The sequence below is a fragment of the Uloborus diversus genome, chromosome 2 (assembly GCF_026930045.1).
Source record: "Uloborus diversus isolate 005 chromosome 2, Udiv.v.3.1, whole genome shotgun sequence".
NCBI classification, from domain to species: Eukaryota; Metazoa; Arthropoda; class Arachnida; order Araneae; family Uloboridae; genus Uloborus; species Uloborus diversus.
In genome coordinates, this window is record NC_072732.1 from 13699394 (window position 1) to 13719934 (window position 20541).

At 36.7% G+C, this 20541-nt stretch overlaps 1 protein-coding gene across 1 annotated transcript in view; it reads right to left on the minus strand.

The window, feature by feature from the left end:
• LOC129217740 (regulator of G-protein signaling 7-like) overlaps positions 1-20541 on the minus strand; it is a gene marked incomplete in the record, with an annotated part of 284423 nt that overhangs the window by 29745 nt on the left and 234137 nt on the right. The window contains 6 exon segments of the mRNA XM_054852079.1: positions 2143-2268; positions 5200-5313; positions 5414-5475; positions 9073-9162; positions 13908-13982; positions 17796-17877. Of these exon segments, the coding sequence (XP_054708054.1) occupies positions 2143-2268; positions 5200-5313; positions 5414-5475; positions 9073-9162; positions 13908-13982; positions 17796-17877 (549 nt within the window).

Genomic DNA, 20541 nt, shown 5'->3' on the forward strand with positions numbered 1-20541 from the left:
AGGGGGTGGAATTAGTCTTGTGATTGACTTCGAGAGGGGAGAACAGGTTACATACAAAAAGGTTGACGTCACTAAAAATCGTGCTCAAGCGGTACGCGTTGACATAGCTTATCGAAAATCTTTTGCATCCTCGTAGACTATAGCACTGATCACGCGACATTTTTTTTAGGTTTTGGGGAATTCGCTTACGTACTGTACAGTGCATAAAAAATGACAAAACGTACAACTCCAAATTGGGCTTTTTTATTAAATCACAATGTGTAAATGGAAGTTATGTGCGAATTTATTCATTAGTATTAGTAGTATACAATTAGTATTACTGTAACTGATGTTAACTTATTGCATTTAAGCTAATTTTGGGGTTTTTCACTTATACGCGAATGTCACTTATGCGCGAAAATTTCGTCGTCCCGTTTGGTCGCGTATAAGTGAGAGATCACTGTATACATCGCGCCAGAAGTGTTGAAAATTGGCTCGCCGAGCATCAGTCTGACTTCCCATCACCTTCCCTGGCCACCGCATAGCAGGGATCTTAACCCATATAAAATGTGGGGGATATGGTAGAAAGACGCATCCGACAGCACTCTCATCTTCCGTCTAGTTTACAAGATCTAAAAAGCTGCATAGCCAATGCATGGTAGTCTCTGGGTGTAAATGCACTCCAGAAGCTTGTAGACTCGATGCCTTAATCCTTCAGTCGGAATTATGAAATATTGGAACAAAAATGTTGATATTTGGTATACAGTGTACTATGGTAAAGGGTATCGTATTAGACAAAATTTTGATTTTGTAGGAGAAAAATTAAAAGAGTTATGGCATGTCCAATTCCGGACTTATATTTTGGAAATCAATATTTCATAAACAAAAACGATAAAATACCGAACAAACTTCATTATAAAATGTTCTACCAACAATTATAAAACTTAATATAAGCGTTTGAAACGATTAATTAAAGATTATATATTTTTTTAAAAAAATCAGGAATAAAACCTCGCTTTTCAGATGAAAATCCATGGTTGGAAAAATGAGCCACTCTCTATCTCTCAATCCTTATATGCCAGTGTTGTCAATCCCAAAACGAAAAATTATTTCACAGATTATAATAAGTAGAATGTAAAGAGTCAACTACAAAAAAAAAAAAAAATCAACTAATTAAATCAATTATTAAATGATTAGCAGCTGTTTAAAGTGTATGTCCGGTATACCGGACACCAGGTCTGAAGGGGTTAACGAATCAGAGAAGTTATTCGTGCAAAAGGTACTACAATAAAATATTGATCTTGGGTATCTAATTCATTGGCCAGTGAGTGTCTATCACTTCAGGTGGTCCTCAGCATCACTCCTTTCGTGACCTGATTAGCGCATGAACAAGATTACTGGTGAGGTCTACATTACCCTACATATCTATTTTATTAGTAATGAGTCTTCATCTGTTTTTTAGAAATCAGTTTTTGTCTATATGACTGTAACATAGCAATAATCATGCTTATTACCAAATGAAGATTATCGGTTGTTAAAAGATAGTTACAGAGGATAGTTTTCAATTCAAACATAGAACATAACAACAAGCAACATGGATAAAGAAAAAAAAATTAATTTGAATTTTGACATCTTGAATTCAAATTATGTTTTTCGCAATCACGAGTGCGTGTATGTAGGCGTGTGTGTTTGTGTGTGGGGGGTATGTGTGTTTGTGTGTAGGGGGTTTGTGTACGTGTGTGTAGGCATGTGTGTTTGTCTCTGTGTGCTGGCATAAGTGGGTGGGTAGTTGTGTGTATGAATGTGTGTGCGTGGGGGCGGGGTATGTGTATGTGTGTGTAGGCATGTGTTTGTGTCTGTGTGCAGGCATGAATGTGTGGGTAGTTGTGTGTATGTGTGTAGGTGTATGTGTTTGTGTGTGCGTGCGTGCGTGCGTGTGTAGTTGTGTATGTATGCGCGTGTGTGTAGGTCATGGATGCACCTTGGAGACGGCTTTCGCTATAGGAGCAGCATCGTGAGGACCCGGTCGACGGTGAGGGTGCAGAGGGTGGCGGTGAGAAAATAAAATGATAGGACATCACAAAACAGTCAAATGAGAACAATAAACAATCGTGATTGCTCAAAAAGGTTAGATGTGGTGCTAAAAAAAGGTGAGGTACTCACTTGAGGTTTTCGGCACAGAACTCTTTCTCCAGGAACTTGAAAAACTGTTCCTTGCCCGCGGGATCCTTCAGAAGCTCCTTCAGGGAAAACGCCCAACGGCGAACTCGCCGGGCCGGAATGTCTTTCCTGTTCAGGGATAGAACCAGAAGTATCATTAGAATGGAATCTTTGCCTCCGTGCAGAATTTAACTATGGGAAGGAGAAACGTTATAATGCTTAACTTTCAAAATAAACGACGTGCAAATGTTTATGTCTTAGGGCCTGTTCACATATCGGCCATCCGTTCCGTCCATCACGTTTCTTTCCTCCCGAAACAGGTTTTCTTTGCTGGTTGCCATGACAGCAAGCCGTCACGGACGGGACCGGTTTCGATCAGAAGAACCTTGATATCTGACGGCCGTCAAAAGCAGGGCAGCATTTCATTGGTTCCCGCCAAGCAGCGCGCTCTTTTCTCTGGGGGTGATTTCAGCCACGTGATTGATGTGCGGCGACCGTATGTGAGTGCTACCCTGTTTTCGTCGGCAGTCCGTCACGTCAAAAAACGGGATGGACGGGACGGATGGCCGATAAGTGAACTGCTCTTCACGCGGAATTCCCTTGTGTCGTTGTTTGTAACATAGACAAAGGAAACTCTATTTAGATAATATTCGTACGCATGTAAACAATGCATAAAGTTAGATTTTTTACAAAAGAGGAATTTTTTTTTCAATGACTAAGTTTTTTAACTTCAGCTCAAAAGTATCAACTTTTGGTGTTGGTAAAGATTCAAGTAGTTTTCAAAGACGAAGTTCTTTAACTTTAGTTCAAAAGCATCAACTTTTGGTGTAGGTAAAGATTCAAGTAGTTTTCAAAGACAAAGTTCTTTAACTTCAGTTCAAAAACATCAACTTTTGGTATTGTTAGAGGTTAAAGTAGTTTTTTTTTTTTTTTTTTTTAGCTAAGAGGCAAGGCAAAAGAAGGTTGAAACACCCCATTTAACAATTTAGAGATTTCAATTTTCTCACAAGAAAAGTACTGGAGGAAGTATAAAACCAACTAAAATGTTTACTACTTCTTCTGATGAGACAAAAAGCAGCTTACAAATTTAGGAATATCGGGATAATTAAAGAATTTAAAGTTTCTGAGTTCAGTGTCGCATTTAGTAAATATCTTTTATAGTAATAAACACATAAAGAAGATCTTCAAAATTTAAGACTACAGGTGCGTTCCAGGAAGAAATCCGTAGCATTTCACTTCTAAATGACGTCATAACACCTCCTTTGAATTGTCTCCGTTTGCGGCATTTCTATGCAGAGACGGTTTGAGGGAGGAGTTATGATGTCAATCTGAAAAGGAAGGATTCCGTGCGGGTGGCAGAGTAAGCTCCAGTTTCCGAATTTCACAAAATTTTTACCAGACTTAAACACCAACCGGTTTCGTGAAATTGCAAATATTGAAACCCAGATATATTGTGTGTAGTTTGTAGAGTTCATAATTTAAGTCACTAAACACACATCCTCTGTGCTAACTAGAAAACCTTACGTTAGTGTAATAATGAAAAAAAAAATCTGAATGAGTAACAATAGTTAAGAGTCCGGTAAAACACGTTTTTTGTCGCATTAATTCTTGGCCCTCGTCTCCCGTAATCGAGATCCGAGGTCTTAAAATCATCGGAAATTTAAAGAAAAGTCGCCAAATTTAAAGACTTGGCGAGAAACGGAAGCCATCTTTCACAAAGCTTTGCAGATAACCAAGAATGGGAATGAGATGCATTGGCATATTACCTTTCATTTCTCACCAAGTTTTCAAATTTGGCGATTTTTCTTATACTTTTGGCAGAATTAAAGACTTCACATCTCAACAACGAGAGACGAGGGAAAATAATTTATAATTAAAAAAATGAATTGTTTAACCGTGTTCTTTCAATTACTACCTATTTAATTGTTTTTTAAAAATTGTTACAATACTTTTGCAGTTCCATGGTAAGCCTTCAGACAGGTTAACACTAGAAAGACGGAGGGGTCTGTGTGGCCCCTCGCATAGTTTGTTGTTAACTCGGATAATGTCTAACGGAACGTAATGTAACTTCCTGACTTTTCATTATATGACACTATTTGAATGCTTCTTTAATCATTTTATCATACGCCTCATAGTACTGTAAATATTGATCCTTATACCTAGAAAGACGGGAGGGGCCACAGTGGCCCCTAAGCTTTTTTACAACTAAAAAAAAAAATTTTTTTTCGTTTCTCCTAATTGTTCTAGCATAAAAAAAGGCCATTCTCTCTAGTTTAACCTGTAACTTTCGCTTTATACAGCCAGTTGGATATCCAAATGCTATAAACAGTACCGACTGCTTACCAGCCTAATGGTAGCCATTCCTCTTGAAAAGAAAAACTGACCCAAGCTTTTGGTCAGTATAGAGAGAAACACTACAAATAATTCATAAAAAGTAGTCGAAAACTTTGTACTGCATAGTGAATAAAATATGACAACGTATATAAAGTACAAATTCAGAATGAAAAAAGGTTAAAAAACCAGCAAACAGCTGTTTCGGCACTCTAAAATACAAGTGCCATCATCAGTGCAATTAAAAACGAAGACAGGTTCAACCCGACTAAAACACAGTCGAGGCGAACAATGGAAACAGCTGTTTGCTGGTTTTTTAACCTTTTTTCATTCTGAATTTGTACTTTATATACGTTGCCATATTTTATTCACTACAAATAATTGCATACTAAGTTTTTATTTAGTCATGAAAGAAGGTGCATCAACCTAACGGTCAATTCATCCTAACGGTGGCCATTGCTCTTAGAAAGGAAAACTAATTCAACCTTTTGCCCAGTATAGAGAGAAAAACTAAAAATAATTAAGTACTAAGTTTTTATTTAGTCAGGAAAGAAGGTGTATCAGGCATGTGGACTCCCTCAGGAAGAATTTTTAAAATAATTCACCACAAAAATGGGTAGGGGCCACACTGGCCCCTTCAGTCTTTCTAGGTATACAGAAAATGTCAGTGTTCTACACACAGTCACAATTCTAGTGTTGAGGCTCCGAAAAGCAAACAGCAGGTCTTACGTTTGTTTTTCGAGATCCCAGAAATCGACGCTGTCTGAGATCCACGGGTTGGATGGCTCCGGCGTCGTTAGGAAGGCGTCGTATTCCTGGTACTGCTCGAAGAAGTTGATGTACCTGCAAAAGTCATACCCGAATCTAGAGGTTAGTGGAGGAAACTATAGGCCAGAGGGACGATATCAAAGCGGAGGTACAGTTCACAAAACCTAGTACTTACGATTCAGCCACCTTGGACATCTTCACGTTCCTCCTGTCCAGCCGATCCCTCAAGGACTGAATCTGGAAAATGGAACGGAATTTTGTTCTTTTTTATATTCCACTTTTTTTTTAAAAATTTATCTATATATATAAAAATGAATGTTTGTCTGTATGTCATCCATGAACTCAAAAACTACCCGGCAGATTGGGCTGAAACTTTCAACGTTTGTTATTTTTGGTACTGGGAATGTTTATAGACCAGTTCGAAAAAAATCCGATTGATAGTTCCTTTTTCATTCCAATTTAAGTCACAATCCATTGGATAAATACGAATAAAATGATCGGCTGCAGAAATTAATTCGCGTGAAAGATCTCATTGATAAGAAGTTAGCTGTTGCCATTTTTCTTGAGCTTGAACAAATAAATTCTTTCTTTATTGTTTTATGGCTTTTCATGCAACGGGGGGATTCAAAACTTTTTCTATTTGATATTTTTAGCGATGGATTGATCTTGCAAATTGCGTGAGTACAAAATTTGAGTATAGTCACGGCTTCACTTGATACCTGGACCGATTATTATGAAAATTGCTACATATATGTATTTTTCCACGGAGAAGGTGCATAATATGCTCATTGAAGCCACTCGCCACCAGGTGGCACTGCAGAGTAGCAACTTCTGCCCCGTTCAACCGATTGTCATGAAAATCAGTATAATGATGTATTTTTTTGTTGGCGTAGCAACGCGCGTCGGGTACAGCTAGTGCTTCATAATTTTGTATTCAGCTCATAGCAATGACATGATCAAATTTTTCTGAAACTTTTCATAAACAAGTAAAGTTATTGAGAAAAGACTAAAGTAGCTTAACTCTTAACCGATGTGATGGAAGTTTTGCACACCAGAAGAATTTGAAAACATTTAAACGTTCTGTAATGTTTTAATATATAGATTTAAGTATATAAGTGCGTCACACGGTACTATTTCAATTGTATAAAAATATTGAATATTACCTTACTTTAATTTGCTAAATTTTGTGGAGTGCACAATAAATACAATCTTGGGGTTACATACACCCCACCATACCACTTGCAAAAAAAAAAAAAATTAATTTGAATTTTGACATCTGGAATTCAAATTATGTTTTTCGCAATCATGAGTGTGTGTGTGTGTATGTTGGCGTGTGTGGGGGGATGTGTGTTTCTGTGTAGGGGGTATGTGTATAGGCATGTGTGTTTGTGTCTGCTTGCAGGTGTGAGTGTGTGGGTAGTTGTGTGTGTGAGTGTTTGTGTGTGTGGGGGGGGGAATGTGTATATGTGTGTAGGCATATGTGTTTGTGTCTGTGTGCAGGCATGAGTGTGTGGGTAGTGGTGTGTAGGTTAGTAGTGTGTAGGTAGTGGGTAGTAGTGTGTGTGTATGCGTTTGAGTGTGTGTGTAGGTGTATGTATTTGTGTGTGTGTGTGTGTAGTTGTGTATGTATGCGCGTGTGTAGAATGTTGACGAAACCTGGAGACAGTTTTCGCTAGAGAAGCAACATCGTGAGGAGCCGGTCGACGGTGATGCTGCAGAGGATGCTGGCGGGAAAATAAAATGACAGCACATCAAAACAGTCAAATGAAAGCAATAAGCAATCGTGATTGCTCAAAAAAACCCCTCATCAATGAAGAGTTAATATACTTCGTGGTAAATTAATAAGCACTGTATTCATATAATGCATAGGAACGACAAGCTTTGAAAACAAAGAAAAAAGTGTAACTTCAACAAAAGCAGTATGTTTTTTAAATAAAGTCGTTTACGCAATTAAATGCCAGTGTAAAATCCGCGCACATCACTCAAAAGGTGATTGAACAATTTAGAGATGTATGTTTGATATTTTCCTTAAACCCTTAAATACATATTGTTGTCATTTTGCAACACATACAATTTAGTCTTCTAAAATACTATAAGAACAAATTAAAACTTTGTTGTTGCCAATAACCAAGAAAATACTCACTGAAGATGCTATTGACTCAATTTCAAGCTTCTTGGGGTTACTTACACCCCACCATACCACTTGAAAAAAAAAAAAAATGAATTTTGACATCTTGAATTCAAATTATGTTTTTCGCAATCACGAGTGTGTGTGTGTATGTTGGCGTGTGTGGGGGGGATGTGTGTTTGTGTGTAGGGGGTATGTGTATAGGCATGTGTGTTTGTGTCTGCTTGCAGGTATGAGTGTGTGGGTAGTTGTGTGTGTGAGTGAAAACTTTCGACATTCGGAAATGTAGGACTTTTTCCTTATAGTTTAGTGCACATGAAAATAATTACTTCTTTTAGTTGTATGACGAATATATTTTACTGAGCTATAGTACAGGTATTATGGCATTTTTATATTTTTTATCAATGTTTTGTGACATTGAATGGTAAATGGTTTGTTTTTTCAGGAAAAGTACGATGTTGCCAAGTGGTTGTTTAACCATAAATCATCCCTAAAAAAACTATGGTTTTTTAAAGTACTTTTCTTATGATTTGAACAGAATTTTAAAGCCAAAGAACACATTTTAGTGTTTTTAAGGGCAGTCAGTACCCCCTATACCGTTAATGTTAATTTGCACAGGTTCATGTACCTTTTTCTGAAAATCTATTAAAGATACAAGTATGCATTTTTTTCTGTACCTCAAGTAGACTCTGTTCTCTATACTGAAGTAAAATTTTACAGAAAGAAAGCTTAGTTTTTTTGTAAAAAATTCTAATGTGTGAGTCACTGTATTTGTTTCAAAAAATACCATTTTGCCACACAAAATCAGCTCTATTGAAAAATAATTTTCGAATATGAGAAAAAGTTTACTTCAGTATATGCAGTTAGATGTATGGAATAGGTGGTAAAATTTTCAAAGCCTAACACAATTTAGTTTCTGAGAAAAAGGAACATTTAGTTTAAAAAATACCATTTCGAGATATTGCAATTTAAAGGGGAAAATCATACCTCATCAAAATAGGTTTTACATTTTTTAAAGCTTATTTTAACTTACTTCTAATATGAGCACGTTCAAGATGTTTGTATCATTAAAAAGTTATTGAAATGGAGTTTCAAAATATATAAAAATAAAAAAATCGAATTTTTGAAAGTATTTAGGGTACTAACCCCTTAAAATGATCATGTATTTTAGAACTACAGTAAACTCCCGATTATCCGCGGAATTGGGTGGCACAAGTGCCGCGGATAATAAAAATCGCGGATAACCGCAAAAAGACTAAAATGGGGGACAAATCAGGTAAAAATTGTCCTATCTCAAATTCTTAACTGTATTGATGCATAACACTTTCTGCAAACAGTGAAAATATATATAGAGTACAGTAGAAATGTTTTATATTTTTGCACAACCGAACTTAACATCAATAACAAACAAGTGTATGTATGATGAAGAACGCACAAAAATAATAATAATAATAATAATAATAATAATAAAATTAAATCAAATCAATCAATCAAGCAAAAGCAACTGAGCGTAAATTTACAATTTTTCGAAAAAAAAAAAAAAACAGCCACTGGTATTCGCTTTTTACTGCGAAAATACATGTTCGTGATTGTTGATTGATTCGCGGATAATGCTCCGCGGATAAACCGCTCGCGGATAATCGAGAGTCTACTGTAATATGATTCGAATAAAGCCGACCGAAAACATCCAGTGAATGAATACTTGCCTCTACTTTGACACTGTCCTGAGGGCTGTTCAGTTCCGTCTCTGAGACGCTGGGACTAATGCGTCCTCCCCCTACCGCACTCTGCAGATGCTAGGGAAGACAATGCCACGACTCGAATTAAAATCTAACAGAACATATTGTTACAAATCCTGTAAATAGTAATTATTGTAGTAACGTAACCTGTAAATAGTTTCCCGTAATGAATATACAACCCCTATACATATGGCTAAAGTATACACCCCCCCCCCTATTTCTTTTTTGTTCATTGATAAAATTTGATAACGGTCTACTATTTTCCAGAAGCGTTTGGAATATTAGAGAGATTTCTTTCGATGTTTATAAAGGCGTCCCGCGTGATAAAAAGGGGAGTTTCGATTGAGAATTCGAACTGAGAGCGTATTTGCTCTGTTTATTGCGAGGCATTTCGCTGTGTTGTTCTTCGTATTTGGAAGTAAATACGTGTGTAACCGTTGAGTTTACGGTGTGGTGTGATATTTGATTAATTGCTGATGACTAATTTAGCAGTTGTTAACGATTTCTCCTGTACATAGTGTAAATAAAGCTCCTGTGTTTTTATCAAGAACTGTGTCATCCTTTCAAGAAAGTTGGAAGTCGCACCGAATCCGTTACAATATTATATGTGAGATTCAAAAAGAGTAATTAGTTATAGTGTAAACTAAAGGCTCCTATAAATACGAGCCGACGCATCAGCTTAAGATTAGCCATTTTGGATCGGAGCGCGTGTTTGAGTGGTTGTCTTTTCTGGCAAGTTATCACGTTTGGTGATTGTCCACTGTGAGCAATTATTAGCGGCACGTGAACTGCTTATTAAATAAATATTATTTTCGGAAAATTTGGTGAAATCCGTAACTTTGCTGAGATAACCCTAGTAGCACAACAATGAAAAATCCGATCCAAAATGAGGCCGTGGTAGCCCGATCGGTAGAGTGTCGGATTCGGAGGCCGGAGGGTCCTGAGTTCGAACCTCGATGGTCGAAGACCCACCGTCGTCATTAAAGGGGACTGGGCGACGTTAAATATGCTCGTGGTCTCAATGTCCTCCAAGTGAAACGATACCTGTGGGGGTGCTAGCACCAGGTAGCTAATAGCTCCTGGACTAGTTCTAAATTCTCATTAACTGTTCGATCCGGTGATGGTGCTGCCATCTATCGGTATATAAAATAATGGAGGCAAGGCACTTAGTAGGCAGTCCTCGACATAAATACAGTTGTAGTCAGTTGTGCCTCTGAATAGGAATAGTACCCGAAAACGCAAAAAGTACCCCCCCCCCCCTCAAAAAAAAACTATCTTGATGTTACTGGCGCAGCAATTGCATCAGACCGGTATGGTTTGTCCGGAAACTGCCACCGATGCTATCTTTAGTTAGGTGATCTCGAGAAGATAAGCCGTCTAGTCTACACGAAGATAAGAAACACCTCACGCACGTGAAAGAAGGTGTTCCTTGCCAATAAGCTTGTCGTTAAGTGCTAAAGAGCAGAAATAACTCAAATGTTGCAAAAAGTATAATCACTGACATTTTTGTTGATAACAGAAAGAAAAAAAATGTGCGTCACGGGACGCTCGGCAGAAGTGATAACTTTCATAGGATTAAATTATTATCATTATTTAATCCTATGAAAGTAACAATTGGCTTATGGTAGCTATAATAAGCAACGGAATTTTTGCGTTGTGTGTTATCCAAAAATCTTGCATAGACTGCATCAAGTACAGTTCCCTGACTTGTAGTGGCTTCTTCTGGCTTATTTATCATTTGTAAATGTAATTTGGATAGTAGAAACGATACTAAATTTTTAGCTCGATCAGAAGCAAAATTAACATTAAAATCTCCAGTTAAAATTAAAGAAATTGTATAATAATCATCATTAACTAAAGCAGAACCTTGTTGTGTATAATTTAAAAGCTGTTTATGAATAAATTGAATGATACTTGAAATACCTTTGTTTGGAGATATATATCTATATGTAGGCAATAATAATTTGTTGCTTTGCTTCATTGAAACATTCCAGTATACACATTTCGCCAATATCGTTATGTGTAGCCGTATTAAAGCTTGTAGCATTATTAACATGTAATCCTATATTTGGGGTGACAATATTTATGCAATCAAGATCATTCCGATAAACTGCTACGCCTCCTGCTCTTATATTTTGCCTCTTTAATTGCACAATACGTTTAAAATATTAAATAATTTTAGTATCATCATTTTCAAACCATATTTCACATAATAATATTTCCTTTATCAGAAAAAAAAAACACTCAAACTTACGAAACATTTTAGATTTTACTCTGTGATGAACAAATTAAATATTCATTTATTATTTTTGTTTTCCCGCCGTCCCCAACCCCCGCGTTGCGGATGAAGTTCGTTTAAAATATGTACACCTTATCACAGTTCAAAACCCTAAATGAAGCGAGATATTTTTAGTATAAATAATCGCAAAAATGTTTTTGTTTCGACAATAAATTTAAAAATTAAATGCTGCTTTAAAATGTTATAGTTGTAAATAAATATTATCACCATAAACGAACCACAAGGTTAAGCTCAAATCTGAAACGATAAAATTGGCGTATTATTACGACCAGACTAGGTTCTATATTTTGCCCTCCCCCCCTGCAAAAATCACCAGGGACCCTAATCCCACACTTTATTGGATACCCCCCCTAAACCCAACCCAGCCGTAGGTGGGGTCTGGTCTTTGGGGGACCAGGCCCGTCCCTATACCGGTCCCAAGCCCGGGTAAATGGGGAGGGTTTTACGATGGTGTAGCATCCACGTATGTAAAACGACCACTCTTTACTTGCGTTTGAGCAGATTTTTATCTGCCCAATGGCTATCGAGTGGAACAGTGAGTAGGCAATGGGCGTCACCGGAGTCAGGTCTGTACCTGGGTCCACGGTGTCTAGAGTCGTAAGTGGTTGGATTTCGTTCCCGTAAGGGTTTAGGGGGCCCCGGCCGAAAGGTCAGTACTCTGGAAGCCCAAGATGGCATAGCAGAGCGGGGTTCCCTGTTGTGTACCCCCCCTAAACTCAGCTGTAGGTGGGGTTTGGTCTTTGGGGAACCAGGCCCGTCCCTATGCCGGTCCCAAGCCCGGGTAAATGGGGAGGGTTTTACGATGGTGTAGCATCCACGTATGTAAAACTACCACTCTTTACTTGCGTTTGAGCAGATCTGTATCTTCCCAGTGACTATCGAGTGGAACAGTGAGTAGGCAATGGGTGCTACCGGAGTCAGGTCTGTACCTGGGTCCACGGTGCCTACAGTCGTAAGTGGTTGGATTTCGTTCCCGTCAGGGTCTAGGGGTCCCCGGCCGAAAGGTCCGTACTCTGGAAGCCCCAGATGGCATAGCAGAGCGGTGTTCCTTTTTGTGCACCCGCCCCCCAAATAACTAACTTTTTAACGAGTGATTGTTTTAAAGTTAAAGTCAGTTGAGATTTTATTCTGTGATGCAGAAATTAAATATTTATTTATTATTTTTTGTTTTCTCGGCCGTCCCCAACCCTCGCGTTGCGGAGTCTGCAGGGATGAAGTTCGTTTAAAATATGTACACCTTATCACAGTTCAAAACCCTAAATAAAGCAAGATATTTTCAGAATAACTAATCGCAAAAATGTTTTTGTTTTTAAAATAAATTTAAAGATTAAATGCTGTTTTGAATATATATTGCTTACAACGTTGTTGGTATTGTATTGTTAAGCTCGCCTTTCGTTAGGATATTGCGTTATGTTGCGGCGATCATCCATCTTCTGTTAGTTTCATTACTTTTTCTACTATCACTTAACGCTTAAAGCTGACCCAAAGAGTAAAGAAACAGAATTTCCCCGAGCATGCGCGCTTCTGTCGTGTGCGCGAACGAAAGGAATGCCAGACGAGAGTTGCGCCGTTACGCGTTATGTCATAAATCGGTTTACCCTCCCATAAGAAGTTATCACTTCAAAAAAACTCTAATTATCCTACATGACGAGATTGACGGTAACTGCAGAAAACATGCTTGTACCAGGAAAATCATAAGATCGGGAGGGGAGTTGTCTTCATTCGATTGGAGATTTTAAGAAACCGTACCAGTTATCGTATAAAAAAAGGCTGACAGTTACCCTTATAGCTCACATAGAACTATTAGCAAATGTTGTAATTATTCTGATGACGATTTTCAAGTTGGACAGTTGGAGTTATTATGTTTATTTTTAGGGAATTCTGTGCATTTTGAAATTGGGATGCTTCGAGTTTGTTGCAGATCTTGAAGAATTATGATCTTGAACTATTATCTTTGATGAGTCATACTTTTTATGAGTCGCACCTGTATGTAAGTACGACGTACTAGTGTGTCATACTTTTAAGGAGTCTTTCAACCCTCCAGAACTCGCTCCGTGAGTGTTATGCACCAACATGAAGAAACTTTATTTTGGTTTTATCTCATTAAATATTTTATTTGTTTCATCATATATAATTACTTTATACGTCATTTAGTGTTTTGAATAAACAGTAAAATAAATATTTTCATCTAAAAATACTTTAAACATTTTTTTGAAGGGAAATAGGTAGTGTGAGAAAACTTCTCCCGCGCGAGTTCTCAGATGAAATAAAATTCTCATTTTGATGAGAATTTTAGAGAGTTAATGGAATAAATAAAACGCTCGAGATATTTGTTTTTCGTGCCCATATTCCTTAGAATGTCACCGCAAGCTGCTTCTTCTAAATTTAAAGCTAGGGGCAACGCCATGCGAGGACTATAAGTACAAAAATAATGTTATTGTGAGACTTTAGAGAACTTCAAAATTGACAGTTGAATTTTTTAATACTTAGTTTTTAAACTTACCTTGGCACTTTTGATGGGTTTGTTCATCCTACACGCTTTCTTGATGTCCATTTCGGTGGTATTGACACAACCGGGCTGAAAAAAAAAGTAAAACATTTTTTTTTGCGTATTCGTAAAGTAAAGCCACCAGAAGAGTAATTAAAACCATTAACAGACGGTGATTAAGAACATACTCATAATTTTTAGAGAACACTTTCAGGGCTTCAGGAAAACATAGGCACAAAGATTTGAAAGCCCAGAAAATGTCGGTGATCGTTATGATATGAAAGCTACACAAAAATTAATATTAAATTAGAAACTAAAAAAAAAATAGAAAAACTAGTTTGAATGTTGACATTCCCAATTCAAATTATGCTTTCGCTATCATGAACTGTGATAGGACCCCGTTGGGTTATTTTTTCTATAAATCGCTCCTGTGGATTCTGCTTCACTTATACCGACCCTCTCGACTTTACACAGTCCTTTTTGGATAAAAACAGCATGCAGCAAGCAACAAACTTCTGGGAGCATGTCCCTGTTCCTAAACGGTCGACTGTGTATAGGCGTGTGTGTAAGAGTGTATGTATAGGCGTGTGTGTAAGAGTGTATGTGCAGACGTGTGAGTGTGTTCAGGGTTCGTACTCAATTTCAGAAATAAAACGAAGGACTTTTGGAGGAGTTTTGAAGGAGTAAAATGAGATTTTGAAGGAGTACTAATGGGCTGTCCTTAAATGGTGTTGCAGTTTTATTCATCGTATTTGACCCCCTTCCCCTTTGTCATAAAATGTCATACTTCACCTTATTACTCCTTGTCACATGTCATAACATAGTGTTGTAACAACTGTGTGATGTCACTTTTTATCACTTTCTCTTACCCTTGTCACAATTTCATGAACCCAGCTCCCCCTCAAGTTATGACATCAAACATGGATGACCCTTTTTACATTGTCAGAACTGCGATTTACTAAACAATTGTTTTCTTCAACACAATTGCTTAATATAGTATATCTACTTATGTATTTTTAAATATTTAAATAATAATTAGACAAACTGACTTTTGCTGCTGAGCGTGTGGTGCAGGGAAAAGCAAAAGTTATAAAACTTGAAAAAATAGCTAAGCACCATTTAAGCATGTACTTCACTTATGAAATGTCTTAGTCATCTAATAATCTTTTCACCTTCAACTTTTATGACTCCTATGCTCAATTTGTAAATCACATCTTATGAAAAAAAAAATATATACGAAATTACTACATCAAAATTGTAAATATACCTTTGCCCTAGTGACGATGTTAAGTTGTCGATTGAAGTATTTTAAATCACTGTCATAGAGAAAAATTATGTAGTCTTGAACTAAAAAAGAAGGAGTTTTGAAGGACTTAAAACCAAAATGAAGGAGTTTGACGGGCCCTTTAGGAAAATTTCCTGAATGAAGGAGTATTGGAGGAGTTTTGAAGGAGCGTACGAACCCTGGTGTGTGTGTGTGTGTGCAGGCGTGTGTGTACTCCTACGTGTGTGTAGGACATGGACGCCATCGCACAGGAGGAGCGGATTCCGGTGGACTGGGCTGCTGGCGGAGACCCAGGACCAAAGGAGTAGCACCTGCAAGGGCCGGTGGACGGCAGAGGATCAGGGCTCAAAAAACATCCACTATAATATTAAAATCTGTTCGCGTCCGTCCGTCTGTCTGTCTGAAGATCGATCTCCTCGAGAACCGCTGCGAATCGAGAGTCGAACGAGATACCGATCAATTCGAAATTTTCCAAAGAAAACAATAGAACCAATCTCTTAATTGTACGACTTTAATTAGCGGAGATATTAATTAAAACGTTAATTAACATAACGTTATTCAGGAATTTTTATTTCTTTCCTGTTGCCATTTTGCGTATGAGCAAATAAAATTCTAATAATTGTTTTAAAAGAGATTTTTTTTGGCTGCTGTCCAAATCTTAAAACAACGTTTCCATCCAGAATTTCATTTCAAATTAGTTTAAAATTGGTTGCTCTATTCGGATATAGCCTTTATTTTATCGTCTGTCCTTTTTTTATTTTTTACATTCAACGTTCTTAACTCTTTTCCTCATATAAAAGTTGTTTCTTTAGCTATGTTTATTGATTGTAGTGTAAGTTTATCATTCACCGGCCTCATATTTTGATACATTTAGGATGTGCGACTAATTATGTTTATTTTGTTGAACTTTTTCCCGTTACATGGGTGAGTTTTCGAATTGCAATAACTTTCTTTTTCTTTCCTGTTTCTATTTTTGAAATACAGTTTGTATCGTTAAAAGAACATGTTAAATTAAGATTGTTTGGATTTCTTTAAGTGAAACAGAGTTGAACAAAAAAATTGTTTTTTAGGATTTTAACTAAAGTTATCTTGGAATCTGATGACTTGGTATTTAATTAATGCTTATTGGTATTTATTTAGTCTTGGTGCTTTAGTTTCACATAATCAATCAAAATGTGTGTGTCATTTTATGTAAAAAGATGATCGTAATTGTACATAAATATTTCAGATATAGTCTAGCAGATTTAATTCAGTTTAAAGTGACCAGAAATTATAGTTGATAATGCATATATTTTCATCTTTTGTGCTAATTGAAAATACTCATAACTTGTATCATTGATAACTATGATTAACGTTAAAGAGAATTTTGACAAAAATATGCTCTACTGGTGTTTTACAAACCTTGCATTACGCGTATTTATTTACTTCTTAGCGCTTTAGAAACTGATGTCAGAGTAATACAAAAACATCAATTGGACATCTCTTTCATTTTTTAAGTAGCCCGTGCAACGCCGGGCACGCAGGCTAGTAGGAACATAAACTTTGATCCCGTGAGAGCAATAAGCAATTCGGTGATTGCTTAAAAGATCTCGACCTCAATGAATCAAAGCTGAGATACAGTGATCTCTCACTTATTCACGACCAAACGGGACAACGAAATTTTCGCGCACAAGTGAAATTCGCGTATAAGTGAAAAACCCAAAAATTAGCTTAAATGCGATAAGTTAACATCAGTAATAGTAATACTAATAGTAATACTAGTAATACTAATGAATAAATTCGCACATAACTTCCACTTATACATTGTGATTTAATAAAAAAGCCAAATTTGAAGTTGTACGTTTTGTCATTTTTTATGCACTGTACAGTACGTAAGCGAATTCCCCAAAACCTAAAAAAATGTCGCGTGATCAGTGTTATAGTCTACGAGGATGCAAAAGATTTTCGATAGGCTATGTCAAAGCGTACCGCTTGAGCACGATTTTTAGTGACGTCAACCTTTTTGTAAGTAACCTGTTCTCCCCTCTAGAAATCAATCACAAGACTAATTCCACCCCCTATTGCACACTTGTGCAAAAAAAAAAAACATGTTTTTTGAAGAATCCGAACAATGGAATAACGTCGTGTGAATGTATTTCAAGAGAAAGAACAAGAAAGGTACAAATCCTCCGATAAGCAAAGCGTGAATTAGGCGATTTAATTAAAATTGAAAAAAATTTATCGCGCATAAGTGAAAAGTGCATTTTAGGTTTCGCGTATAAATGAACAAGAGTTAACATTGTTTTCCTATATCGCTGGCCGGGCCCGTGAGAAAAACGCGCATAAGTGAAAAACGCGTATAACAGACGTCGCGTATAAGCGAGAGATCACTGTACAGCGGTGCCCAACCCTCGAGGAGAGCAGCTCATATTGAGACTCGCTTCGCTAGAAAATCCTGAAACGCGGGTGCCTCGTACTGTTCAGCTAATGTATGAACTATAGTTTTATCACACGTAAAAAAGAAAATTTTGAAAGAAGACGTTATTTAGTTTTTAATGTGGTGAAGTACGAAGCTGCTGTCTTTTCACCCTAAATTAGTTTGAAGCCCGATTCATTCGAGAGCTACTGAGAATTCTTACCACAGGTCGATGTACATCCCAGAAGGCACGCTCTTGGCTATCAAGAACTTTTCGTTCCAGCTTGTCTCGCTTCTTGTCCACCCTAGAAAAATCACAAAAAACTGATGAAATGGTATTCGAAAATATAGGTTTCTTATAAAAATCGAAGTTCAATCAGTGCCATTACCTTAAAATCAAAAATGTTCAACTTTCGTGTTATTTGCAGCATTAATTTCGCGTTTTCCCCCAAATTTGTCTCGGATGCATTTTCCTATATTACTATACTTGGAATTTCGGCTATATTATATCTTGGTTTTAAGGGTGAGTTGAGGATTTTCTTGTAGACTAGTTTCAATATCAATTTTTTTAAAGTATATTAGATGACAAAACCGTGTTTGTACTGCAGTTACTAAATCAATATCGTGCTACCAATGGGGTGGTTTCTTTCAGGGGCATTCCAAGGTATTTTTGACATTTATGTAGAGTCCGTAACGTGACCTTTTTTCCCATAACTTTTTAATTTACCGTTTGATTTGCAAATTATTTTAATTTGAGCTGGTGTGTTGGTAGGAAAAGATCAAAATAAAATAATATGTTAATCAAACAGTAAATTAAAAAGTTATGGCAAAAAAGGTCACGTTACGGACTCTACATAAATGTCAAAAATACCTTGGAATGCCCCTTCAGTCATAAGTACTACTTTTAGTCACTAAAATGGATAGAATGAGCAAAAAAAAAAAAAAAAATTAATTTGAATTTTGACATCTTGAATTCAAATTATGTTTTTCGCAATCACGAGTGTGTATGTGTGTGGGGGTATGTGTGTTTGTGTGTAGGGGTTATGTGTATGTTTGTGTAGGCATGTGTGTTTGTGTCAGTGTGTAGGCATGAGTATGGGTAGTTGTGTGTATGAATGTGTGTGTGGGCGGGTATGTGTATGTGTGTGTAGGCATATGTGTTTGTGTCTGTGTGCACACATAAATGCGTGGGTAGTTGTGTGTATGTGTAGGTGTCTGTATATATGCGTATGTGTATGCGTTTGTGTGTGTAGGTGTATGTGTGTGCGTTGGTGTATGTGTGTGTATGTATTTGTGTGTGTGTTTGTATGTGTGTGTGTGCTTGTGTGTTTGTATGTGTGTGTGTGCGTGTGTGTTTGTATGTGTGCGTGTGTAGTTGTGTGTGTATGCGCGTGTGTGTAGGATATAGATGCAACCTGGAGACGACTTTCGCTATAGGAGGAGCATCGTGAGGAGCCGGTCGACGGTGATGCTGCGGGTGGTGCTGGTGGGAAAAATCAAAGGAACTTCAAAAACAGTCAAATGAAAGCAATAAGCAATCGTGATTGCTCAAAAAATATGGACCCAGAAAATACTTTTATTTTCCCAACAGCTTTTTTTAAATTTATTGTTTAAAATGTCCGATTTTTCAAACAAGGCATGGTCTTGATGAGGTCACAAATGATACATTTTGCCACATCTTTCTACTACGTTTCCACGTTATGATAATCAAGCAGCGAATCAAAATTGCGCTCACGCTTGCCATCAACCATATCGTTGCCAATACACATGAGTAAAGATGCGAATTAAATATTTTGCAATGTGAATGGCAACACTGAATGGCATTTTAATTATTTGTGATGTCATCGGCAGAAGCCGTAAACAATGAAAGCGCTTCGATTTAAATAATTTTTTTAAAATATTAAACGTAAACAAATTTATCAAAAAATGGTCAGATCCTATGTTTTTAAGCATGCTCTTTCAGAAAAAAAAATACTTTTAAAATTTTGGAAACGACCCCATTGTGCTATGACTGAGCAGTTCTGGTATTATGACCATAACTATTCTAATATAATAAGAAAATAAAATCTCGTCATTTTAGTAAATTAGCAGCACTTGAATCCAGTTTTGCTTTACTGCTAAATATATTTACGGTGACAGATATTTTCGTTTATGAATTGAATTATGCGATTGACATTTTGCTGGAGTGACTGTCATCGCGACTGAATTATGAAAATGTCACGCACGGTTTGTCAATTACGTCATTCACAATTAAGCGGAGAATTTTATAAGGTTCTAACGTGATTAATGCTCAAGTATTGAAGAGTGGATGTTTTAATTTTTGTCAATCATTATATGGAATGATTCATTCAATATTTTTCTCTTGAATGCTGCGGTACTATGTTCATTGTTCAATAAAGATAAGTGCGCCAAGTAAGGTCAATCTAAGGTTCAAACCTCATTATATTGCTCATTTACGATTTAATTGGCTCCAATTTTTGTACATTCATCAGAATAATAATAAAAAAATCGTTTCATCTGAAAATTAAAGTTTAAACTATGTTTGTTCGCAGTTCAAAAAAAAAAAAAAAAAAAGAAGCCAAGTTGGCCTTATTAGGAACACGGGTTTTAAAAAAGGTCAGCTCTGAAAAAAAAAAGCCAAAAAGTACTATAAAACTGAAAATAATTGAAAAATTCTTTACTGTCAATATAAAAACATTCTAAACCGAATTTGATAAACTCAAAAATTTCTTATTTACTTCAATGGAAAACAGAAAGATCAATCGTCACATTCAGAGAGCTGACAAGTCGTTATTTTCAATCCTGCGCAGGGTTCGTGCACAAATGTGCAGTAGGCTGTGTCTTATAATGCACTTTTTTAAAAAAGTTTTGAATTTCTTATGGGGCACCCCTTTAATTGCTTCCTTTTGATGAAAAAATTCACACATAAAAGTTTCATAGAATTTGAACATAATTTAGGGGGTGCTACC